Source organism: Poecilia mexicana, unplaced genomic scaffold, assembly GCF_051168715.1.
Source record: "Poecilia mexicana isolate PSO_F unplaced genomic scaffold, ASM5116871v1 scaffold_23, whole genome shotgun sequence".
In the NCBI taxonomy this organism is placed as follows: domain Eukaryota; kingdom Metazoa; phylum Chordata; class Actinopteri; order Cyprinodontiformes; family Poeciliidae; genus Poecilia; species Poecilia mexicana.
The window spans coordinates 13,157,566-13,168,727 of NW_028263392.1; the positions used below are offsets into that span (position 1 = coordinate 13,157,566).

The 11,162-nt window shown below is 39.3% G+C and overlaps 1 protein-coding gene across 1 annotated transcript; it reads left to right on the plus strand.

Moving 5' to 3' along the window:
• Nucleotides 1-1,243: 1,243 nt before the first annotated feature.
• On the plus strand, nucleotides 1,244-7,071 carry th2 (tyrosine hydroxylase 2). The gene is made up of 12 exons (XM_014999786.2): nucleotides 1,244-1,553; nucleotides 2,791-2,968; nucleotides 3,050-3,138; nucleotides 3,837-3,904; nucleotides 3,988-4,038; nucleotides 4,112-4,257; nucleotides 4,398-4,533; nucleotides 4,610-4,679; nucleotides 4,768-4,824; nucleotides 5,209-5,304; nucleotides 5,381-5,514; nucleotides 6,746-7,071. The coding sequence occupies exons 1-12, from the start codon at nucleotides 1,263-1,265 to the stop codon at nucleotides 6,909-6,911; spliced, it is 1,482 nt and encodes a 493-aa protein (XP_014855272.2). The 5' UTR covers nucleotides 1,244-1,262; the 3' UTR covers nucleotides 6,912-7,071.
• Nucleotides 7,072-11,162: the final 4,091 nt, after the last annotated feature.

The following is an 11,162-nucleotide window of genomic DNA, read 5'->3' on the forward strand; positions in this document are numbered from 1 at the left end:
TGGTCGGTTGGATGGATGGTTAAAGGATGGATGGATAGATAGATAGTTGGTTGGTTGGTTGAATGAATGAATGAATGAATGGTTGGTTGGTTGGTCGGTTGGATGGATGGTTAAAGGATGGATGGATGGATGGATGGATGGATGGATAGATAGTTGGTTGGTTGGTTGAATGAATGAATGAATGAATGGTTGGTCGGTTGGATGGATGGTTAAAGGATGGATGGATGGATAGATAGATAGTTGGTTGGTTGGTTGAATGAATGAATGAATGAATGGTTGGTTGGTTGGTTGGTCGGTTGGATGGATGGTTAAAGGATGGATGGATGGATGGATGGATGGATAGATAGTTGGTTGGTTGGTTGAATGAATGAATGGTTGGTTAGTTAAAGGACAGCTGGATGGATGATAGTTAAATGATGGATGGATGGATAAATAGATGGATGATGGATGGATAGATAAATGATGGATGGATGGATGGATAGTTGGTTGGTTGGATGGTTGAATGAATGAATGAATTAATGAATGGTTGGTTGGTTGGTTAAAGGACAGCTGGATGGATGATAGTTAAATGATGGATGGATGGATAAATAGATGGATGATGGATGGATGGATGGATGGATGGATAGTTGGTTGGTTGGATGGTTAAATGATGATTGATGGATGATGGATGGATGTTTAATGTTAATGTTTTTATGAATTTTCTCTATTTGCTTATAAAATTGGTCAATTTTCTTTAAAACAGTAAAAAAATAAAAAATAAAACAAAAATCAGGTCACAGAATCTAAACTGAGACGGAAAATAATTTGGGAACAACTTCCAGTTAGATGAAAACAAATAAAACACTTTAAATAATCTAAATTTGTTCAAGTTTAATTTCCAGAACATTTTTAAACAAATCTAAAGTTTGGACACTTTGACTGAAAGAGAATAAAGTTTATTCAAATAATCGTTTACATTTTTCACCTGAACTTAGACCTCTGAATAAGTGCAGGTGAAAAATGTAAATATACGAGCATCTACACTTAATGAGACAGAATTTATTTTATCACCGTGTGTAACATTTATGTAACCCTGATGTTTCTGCTTGAAAACATCTGTTAAATTCACCTGAACTGTTTTTTCCTCTCCAAACAAAACCCATAAATAGAAAAATGACGCACGGCTCCCCAAAAAGCCGGACTCACGTGTTGCGCCTGCGCAATTTACCTCCATCAATCCACTCGGAGCGCTTATTTAACCCCGACCCGCAGCGGCAGCGGGGATGAAGGTGCACCGCCCGCTCGCTCCAGTGACCGACGAAGCTGCAGCACAGCGCGGACACATGAAGACCGACGGCGCGGCGCAGGCGCTCGGCGGCAGGAAGCAGAGCCTGATCGAGGATGCGCGCCGGGAGCGCATCGGCAGCGGCTCCGCGGGGCCCTCAGCGGGGCCCTCAGGATCCGGGAACGGGGCCGTGTTCGAGGAGAAGGACGGCACGGTCACCGTGAGCGTCCTGTTCGCGCTCAGCAACGAGAAAAACTCCGGATTCTTTCAAACTGGGAAAATATTTGAGGTAAAATAATATTTAATTAAGTTCTATGTTACTTTATGACTTCCTGGTATAAATTTGGGTTCTTAAAACCATTTTATAAGGTGAAAATCCAGCTTAAAGTAAAGAAAATTTCTAAATAAATATTTATTTTACTAAATCATTAATTACATTGCTTTATTTATTACTGAATTATTACATTATTTTGTATCATTACATTATTATTTGTGTTTTTGTCTGTGGTTTGCACTTTGGTGCAGTTAATATCTGTTTTTAAAGTATTTATAAATAAATTGACATTTTTTATCATGTTATTAGTATAAATGGTTCATTTATGAGAGCAAATTTAAGTTAAATCTAATCCAGTTCAAGTTCATTAATACCTGAAAGCAAATATTTTATTTTATAATGAGGCTGCATCAAAACTAAGAGGGTTTGACAGAAAAGTTAAATGTAATTAATATTAATATTTCGCATTTATCTAAAATATTCACTAATTGATCGTTTCATCCACATAAAACATTTGAAACTTGATTCTAATTTATTTATGATGTATTTATTAATTTTATTCTCACTTAATCAATGTACTTGATTATTTGTATTGCCATCAAAATTGCTATTAATAACAAATTCATTGCTGTATTTAGAGGCTTTTAAGTTAAAACAAACCCTAGAAAGAGTCTTGATGTAAATAAAATGCTAAAAAATAAAATTTAACTAAAAAAAAAAAAAAAAAAGGAAAAACAGTAAAATACTGCCAGGAAGAACTCAAAAATAATTTACTTTAAAAAAATGTACAGTCGTCTAATGTGATTTTCAAGCAAAACTTTAGTAATAAATGCTAATGTGACCATTTCTGTGATTTAAGTTCAATTTAATTCAACTTTTAAACCATGAAATAAAGTTATTTTGTGTAATTTGTAAATTTAATTTTAGCTTAAGAAGGACTGCTTTATATTTTCTATAACTGCAAAAAGTTATGCAAATTCAAAATGAAAATTAAAATAACTTCTAAGAAAAATAGAAAGTAGAATATCTGAAGAGTTTGTTTTCTAAATTTATTTAATTATGCCAACATTTTATTTGTTTATACTAACAAATTTAGGAAGGCTGCAGATACAGTTCTGCAATAAAATAGCCAGAATCAAGTCCTTGAACTTAGAAAAATATTTTAAAAATATCCAATTTCCTGCTTTAGCTGTACAAATCCCAAAGTGTTGAATGGCAAGCGAACATTGTGTGTACATTTCTGATCATTTAGACGTTTGAAGCCAAACTTCTCCATGTGGAGAGCAGGCCCAGGAGGAAGTCCAAGTTCGGCGGACTTCCTGACCTGGAGTTCTTCATGAGCTGTGAGGTCCACCGCTCGGACTTGGACGTGTTCATCAACTCGCTGAAACGGGTCGCCGACGATGTTCGCGCCGTGCCCGAGGAGAAAGGTAGGACCCCACAGGCGGGATTTAACATTTAGACTCTTTATGAACCCTTTATGAACCGATTTGTGTTTCCGGTCTTTGCAGCTCCCTGGTTTCCTCGACAGATTAAAGACCTGGACAGGTGCAACCTGCTGATAACGAAATTTGATCCAGACTTACACTGCGACCATCCTGTGAGTGTTTATGTAAACAACTCTTAGGTTGCGTTCACAATGCAAGACGTGACCCAATTCCGATTGATCGTTTCATGAAAGTCCGAACAACACAAGTCGGATTTTTTTTTTTTTTTTGTCGAATGCGATCCAGGCAATTTGATATCCGATAAATATCTGATCAGAATCTGATCGGCCAGTTCGCGTTCATCCGATCCTAACGTCACGATACTCGCAAGCGGGAAGAAAAACAACAACCATGGCGGACCAGAATGAGGATTAAGTTGTTAATGTGCTGGTTCTGGTCGGACAACAACTTCAAAATGATAAGATATGCTCCACCATTTGGAGCCATGTTTACTTCTCCGGCAAACACTGAGCGCTTCTTCTTTGTGGCGGTTGGCAAAACTCTGAGCACGATTTCTATGTGTGAGGTAATTGCGCCCTCTACAGCGCATGCGGGACACTTTCAGGTCGTCATACAAGTCGCATATATTTGGAAATGCCTAAAAATCTGATTTGACAAAAAAATCGGAATTGGGTCACTTCAGGCTGCAGTGTGAATGTAGCCTTAGTTTTCTTCCTGTTGGTCCTTAATAAACTGGTGTTGGTGAATAATGTGAAGGTCCATCAAATACATATAAAACATTTTGTACAGAAGTTTTTGCACAAAGATTAAATCTAGAGGTAAATTTATCTAAATTCCTTCTTTTCTGCAGGGATATAATGACTCAGAGTACAGAAAAAGACGAGCGGCCATCTCTGAACTCGCATTTAGATACAAACAGTGAGTAAAAATCTCTTAAAGTCCGATATTGGTGATAAATTAAAAAAGTTCTCTCCTCTCCTAAAACTGTGTCTCTGCTGCAGAGGCGACCCGCTGCCCACGGTGGAGTACACAGCAGAAGAAATATCCACATGGTAAGCTACAAACGCTGTGCGATAAACGATTTAAATGTGACAGAAGAGGTGACGTTCCATCTGCTGCTTACAGGAGAAAGGTTTACCAGCAGCTGAGGAGTGTTTATCCCAGCCTGGCCTGCAGGCAGTTCCTGGACAGCCTGCAGCAGCTGGAGGACGAGTGCGGATACGGAGAGGATCGCATCCCTCAGCTCCGAGACGTGTCCACCTTCCTGAAAGGTCAGAAAAAAGAAAATACAGTACAGAATACAGAAAATACAAAAGAAAAAAAAGAACCAGTCCCAAGCTCCTAAATACAGAAAACATCATCAACTTTTAAAAATGTGTGACTTTTGTCTACTTTCCCTCTGTGTGTTTAGAGAAAACTGGTTTCCAGCTGCGTCCGGTCGCCGGCTTGCTCTCAGCCAGAGACTTTCTGGCCAGTTTGGCCTTCAGGGTCTTCCAGTGCACCCAGTACATCCGACACCCGTCTTCCCCCATGCACTCCCCTGAACCGTGAGTTCGTTTTCCAGCATCAGGCTCATGAAAGCGTCTGTTCAGCTCACTAACTTGGATCAATCTGCCCTGACAGGGACTGCTGCCACGAGCTGCTCGGACACATCCCCATGCTGGGAGATCGGGAATTCGCACAGTTTTCCCAGGTAAATATTCCCATATCAGTCCAGCTGTCTGTTTTTGCTTAAATCACCTCTAACAGTTTTTTTTTTACACATTTTTGTTTGTTTCCAGGAGATTGGACTCGCCTCGCTTGGAGCTTCAGATGAGGAGATTGAAAAACTTTCAACGGTAGTAAAGTTATGAGCCTCTGCTGCCATCTAGTGGCAAAACGCAGCAACTGCATATCTGCACATAAAACGATGCTGATTTGTTTGATTTGTAGATAGGAATAAAGGAGTACCTTTCAGAGAGAAAAAAACCCTCAAAAATTCTGAGATTGATTTAAGAAATTTCCGAGAAAAAACATGGGCATTTCTGAGTTTGAAAAATCAAAAATTTCCAAGAGACAAATTACATTTGAGGAATTTTTTAAAGAACATTTTTGAGATTTTTGACAAAAATTTTCAACTTCGCAAGATTAGACATTTTAAAGATTTTTTTCTGTGAAATTTACTCTTAAATTTCTTCTTCTCTACGATGGCCTTAACACGCCATCATACTTCTCCTCTCCAGTTATACTGGTTCACTGTGGAGTTTGGCCTCTGCAAGCAGAATGGTGAAGTCAAAGCTTACGGAGCTGGTCTCCTCTCCTCGTATGGAGAGCTTGTTGTGAGTTTCATTGTTTTTCTTCTTCACACACAAATAAGTCTTTGTTTGTTGTGCTGATGGTCCTTTCCCCCCTCAGTACGCCCTGTCAAACGAACCCGAATACAAGCCGTTCAACCCAGAGGAGACGGCGGTGCAGCCGTACCAGGACCAAACCTACCAGTCGGTTTACTTTGTGTCTGAAAGCTTTGAGGACGCAAAGGTGAAGCTGAGGTACGTATAGGGGATCTTTATGAGAAAAGTTTATAGAGAAGGAAATAGATGTGGAGATAATTAGACTATCTGCTAATTAAATTCCTGTCCACCTGTTGTCACAGGGATTAATCAGCCAAGAAAATTAAGAATCTCCTGTACTCCACCAGTCTGTCCTCTATTGAGATTGAGAAGAAGTAGTCCTGTTTCCTGTTGGCCATGTAGGGAAAATAGCAAAGGTCAAACTGAACAGACCAAGAAACATGCTGTGGGGAAACTTTTCTTAAGGAAGGCGAGGGAAGTTGGATATAACGAAACACTGAGATTATGTTCTTCTTTCCAGCAGTATAACAACAAGAAATCCCATTAAGAATCTTTGGCAAGACTTGGAAATTGATGTCCAAGGTCACTCCCCGTTCAATCGGACTAAAATTGGGCTAATTTGGAAAAAGGAATGGTCTCCAGAAAAAATGTGTTAAATTAAGTCACTAATTTGTACAAATTTTGAAAACAATGTCTAATTTATCTCAGACTTCTATAGCCATTTCCTTCCTATGCAATTCTGCTCGGTTCTAATCTTATCTAGTCTAGCAACATCCATAAACATCTCCTACATAGAAGTTTGGTCCAGAATTATGTTGCCACCAGTGCAGATTGCACAGGACTGGTAATAAATGGGTACATGTAGATTTAGATGAACACCAAAGACTTGGTGACAAGAAAGATGGCAAATGGTAGATTGGATTTTATTGGGAAGTCCAAGGGGGGACAGCAGGAAACTGGTGCAAAGTGAAGATTTTCTGCCACAATCCATGTACGAGTTAATTCTCATCCCAGAAAGAAGGATTCCTTCCAGTTCTGAGACCAACTGCTTCCATGAATGAAAAGAGAAGTCAAACACCATTCAAGAACAATTTATTGGTGACAAATCGGCCTAAAAATTAGAGTGTTAAGTTGATGCAAAAAGACACTACACATGTGTAACGAACAAAAACTTTGACCACAATTGATGGAGACTATTGTTTCTACCAGTGAGGAAAGGAATAAGTGGTGCGTAGCATTTGTTTCTAAGCAGGCATAATATGGGCCAACCTTTGATCAGTGAAGCCATCTAAGGTTTCTGGACCTAAATATACATTGGATGAATAAATGACCCCTCTTTGCTAAATCATTGATGTATTTAACATATACATCAGTGGCTGTTTCCTGAGAAACGAGATGTAATGGATATGAATGTGTTTCTTTCTGACAGGAAATACTCTGCTAACATCAAGCGTCCCTTTGCAGTCCGCTACGACCCTTTCACCTGCAGTGTGGAGGTTCTGGACCAGCCAAGCAAGGTCCAGAACGCTTTGAGCCAGGTCCGAGAGGACCTGAAGACCCTTCACAGTGCTCTGGAGAAGCTCAACTCATCCTAGGATCAAAACTGGATCATCAGCAGAGACCAGAAACTTGAAGAAAGGCCAACTGATGCCGTAAACATCCCCAACCGTAGAAAATCTTGACTAGTGTTCTTTGATATGTGTATGAAAGGTAAATATTATGTAAAAAGAGAAATAAATGTTTATTTTCATGAAATGTGTCCTCAAAAGTTCGGTTTTTACATTCAAAAGAGGCAGGAAAAGTTGCTGACGCAAAAAGAGTTGAAAGAAAAGGAGGCTTGTAGACCATTTTCTAGCTTCTAATTCCAAACCAACTGTTTTCATTTGGGAAATTCTTGGAAGCCATTTGTCTTTGTGTGTTATTAAGCAAAGGGAAGGAGCTAATTATGAATGATTCAAGTATCGTGTTGCCTTTCTGCTGGACGGGGTTAAAGCCAACAGTGAGGCCCAGAACATTATCGGTACCAGGTCACAGAGACCTTGCAGTGAAACCGCAGCACGGTCTGCAGGGCTGCGCTGCTGACAGATGCTCTTCTCGCTTCGTTTCTCCCTCTGCGTGCGACTGGAGAGTTTGTTTTTTTTCCTTCTTTCTGAAAGAAGACCAACATTTGATCTCAGGCGACAGTGCGTATCGCACCAGCTCACTCCAGGCCTGTCCCTCAAGAAGATGGATCATCTTCATCTGCTGGATTCATGAAGAAACAGCATCATCAAGACGTCAGCCGCAGTGATTTGGGAAGCGTTTCTTTTCCCATAATTGGACTCCACGGTAAATCAAACCTCCCTGGGAAAGCCTGTGTTTGCAGAAGAGGAAAAGATCTCACACTTTATACTTTAGTGAATCTCGTTCTACAATCATTCTCTCCCCAAAACCCACAAATCCTCCACAGAAGTTGTGTTTTCAGGATGCGAATCCACAGAGCGCTAAACAAAAGCAGGTTGCTGCAGCAACTGGACAACCACAAGGAGGGATTCAGTTCAGTTCATGTGCCTTTCATGCGTCATCCAAGAAAAACCGTCTCCTGTTCTGATGTCAGGGCAGGCCCATCTTAAAGCTGGCTAAGTTATCGCTGCTGGGCTGCAGACAAGGTCATCAAGTTCACTTTATCCTCAGGACTGAAGGGAATTATCCATCCATCCATCCATTTTCTTGCACCCTTACAAAGACAATGGGGCAAAAGACTGATCAAGTACAGCTTGTTTGTAAGGATAAAATCTCTAAATGTCAGAATTTAGGACTGCAACACTTCATCTGGATGAACAAAACTTCTGCAGCAATCTCCTGCAAGCAGAAAAGATAGAGATGTTTGGTCAAAATGTAGAGTAACATGCTTGGAAAAAACCAAACATCCTGCATAAGCAATTTTTTGTTGAATGCAAATGCAATTGAAAAGACCAATGGTGTACCGGTAGCAATTTTCTGGCTGATAATCAATATACATAAAGCCTGACCTAATACAGATTGTTTTGTCTGAAAGATCACTAAGTGGCAACGGTCCAAACGTGATGTGGTGGGTGGGTCAGTCAAAATGGTGTTTGGTGGTTGAATCATGGCATGTACATGAGTTTTAGATTGATTTAAATACCTGATACTCTGAAGGCCTGACTTGGTGGCAACAACTTCCATCAAGTGTTTGTGAAAACTAGAATTTAGTCGCACTTTCCCTACCTGAATTGGTTTAATTCAACCACAATGAAGGTTTTTTTTATACCCTGAACGGCCTGTTGAAGGTCATACCATAGAATCTCAATTGAATTTCAGTCCAGACTTTGATTTAGGCACTCCAAACCTTTCATTCTGGTGTACTGTATGACTGTTTGTGGGTAATGGCTTTCACTATGGTTCACTGGAGTCCCAAAGGCCTTGAAATGATAAATGTAAAAAATTCTGTTTTGAATTTTTTAGATCAGGGCATGATGAGTTACTTTTGAGATCTTTAACCCTATTTTTGTTGGTTCAATTTTAATTTCTTGATCTTACAAGTTAATTAAATGGCAGGTGATCACATTTTCACATAGGCCTAGGTTGTTTTAAAAAGCGACAGCGTTTTGTGTTTGAATAATATCAAAATTTTACATTTAATCATGCCTTAAAAAGCCCAACCTCTTCCCTGGACTGTTTATGAATAATGCATCTGTAGTATATGCAGTTTAGCTGATCAAACTCCACACAAAAAGCAGCGTCAGCTAACTATTTTTCCCATTGATTCTCTTCATCTGATCAAGATCAAAATGAATCGTTTCATCCTGGGAAAGGTCTGCAAACAAACCAGCTTCAAAGAGCCGTAATCTCCATCTTCTCACATCACGCTCCTCATTATTTCTGCTAGCTCTCTTTGTGTTGAGTCAGGGATTAAAGTTATCTGAGGGGAAGATTAGAGGAAAGCCGGTTTTGAGGAACTCTGATCACACTTTTATCCCATTTCACAGTTTGTTATTAGTGTGCACACCAAGGCGAAGGATTGAATTGCTTGTGAGGCATGAAAACTTTCTTTCAGATCAAAAAGGTAAGCATCCGAGGACGAGCTTACAGGAAAGACCAGAAGATGGTCAGAAAGAGGTGCTGTACTGATTGTCAGGCAACAGATGGCGTCCATGAGTCGTGAGATTCAAGAAAAAACATTGGACTCATTCAAACAAAGTAGCAGTGGCACGTTTTGCTTCAGCGGACGGCGGTGAACGGCCCAGTCCAAGAAACATACAAGGTTGGTGAGGAGATTTGAAGGAACGGTGCTTCTTGCTGCCTCTTCTCACTTCGATCTGTCATTTAGACGAACGGCTGCACAATACATCCCAGTGTGTTTCAGCACAATGAGCAGCTCTGTTAGCACTGATCCTGCAACATGTGTGGAAACAGGAGACTGCCTGTCAAAGAAATGAGAACATTCCCGGCTCTGCAGCTCCAAAATGACATTTCAGGTTTAACACGGGGTTGGAGAGGGAATGACGGGCCTGACTCAGGTACTTAAAAATATTGGAAAAGTTCGGTTTGAGCTTGCAAATAGAAATGAGTAGTTGCATGTACTGTAACCAAAGTTATTACATGTTAAGCTGGAAGAGCAACAAATAAAAATCCATGCAAATCATGTCTGATGTCAACGACCAACTAATATCAGAAAAACAGATGTTTCCATTAAATAAGAAACGCAATGAAAATCACACGTTATTAACTTTGTTCACACGATAAGTCACAAAAAGACGTAACGCGCCGTCATCCTACAACTTCCTGTCGTCTTCATTGTCTTTTCCGCTGGTAGTAACATCCGGTTGTTGATGCAACTCAGTGTTTCTATTGCAGTTCTGCAAAATATACTAACCTAATACAGCCGAAAAAATAACATTCGAGTGCAAAAACTTTTTTTCCTAAATTGCCGTGTTTCCATTAAGCGAATTTCTTTTTGTAATTCTAATTTTATATGAAATTGGACCCCCAGAAGAAAGAATAATCATCAACTTAGTTTAAGGTAAAGTAATTTAAGGGTACATTACTTTACCTTGTCTTGCATCATCACCAACTGCTGCAGATCCAAAGGTTGGGCTTTTCCTTCTCAGTCTCACACAATACCAAAACAATACAAGACTTCACCAGGACCGCCATTTTTAAACATCGACAAGACTCCTTAATATTACCACACTCAGACAAAATGGTGTCAATTCCTTGTTGCATTTTCTTTTTTATATTCATAGAAATTGAAGTTGCTTCTACTTGTGCTTCAGAACAGAAATTATTAAAACTGTAAAATTTCACTTTGTGAAGAATATGGGAGTCAATCATTGACTCCCATAGACTCAAATGGCTGTAAACACACTAAACATTTTAAATATATTACTGTTAAAGTCAACAGAGAATATGAGCAGAAGATTTTACCTACTCTGATCAGACTGAAGTTTCCAGTATTTTAAATAAAATATAAAAGTTCTCCATAGATCTATGGTAATCCAGAAAGACTAATAGAAAATAAAAAGGAAAGAATAGCAGACAACTTTTTGACAATTAGAGAATAAAACCTGAAAATACAAACGTTTTCATACAATCTCATTAGTTTTTCCATACTTTTCCAGGCCTGGAGAATAGTAAAATAAGATTTTAGGCTTGTCTAGACTTGGCAGGAACTCTGTGAAATATAATGTTGGAAAAAAATCTAAATGTTAAGTACTTTTCCTTCAGAGTTCGCTGCTAAATGAGAAAGGACCACTTCCAAACACTGGAGTATAAACTATAAACTTTAGGATCCAAAAATCTCCGTCATGCAGGCAGTTCCATGAACTTTCACACAAATTCATAAA

Coding starts and splice junctions, on each gene's coding strand:
- th2 (XM_014999786.2), top strand. CDS start 1,263: ATGAAGGTGCACCGCCCGCTCGCTCCAGTGACCGACGAAGCTGCAGCA. Junction 2,969..3,049: donor CGCCGTGCCCGAGGAGAAAG/GTAGGACCCCAC, acceptor CGGTCTTTGCAG/CTCCCTGGTTTCCTCGACAG. Junction 4,680..4,767: donor AATTCGCACAGTTTTCCCAG/GTAAATATTCCC, acceptor GTTTGTTTCCAG/GAGATTGGACTCGCCTCGCT.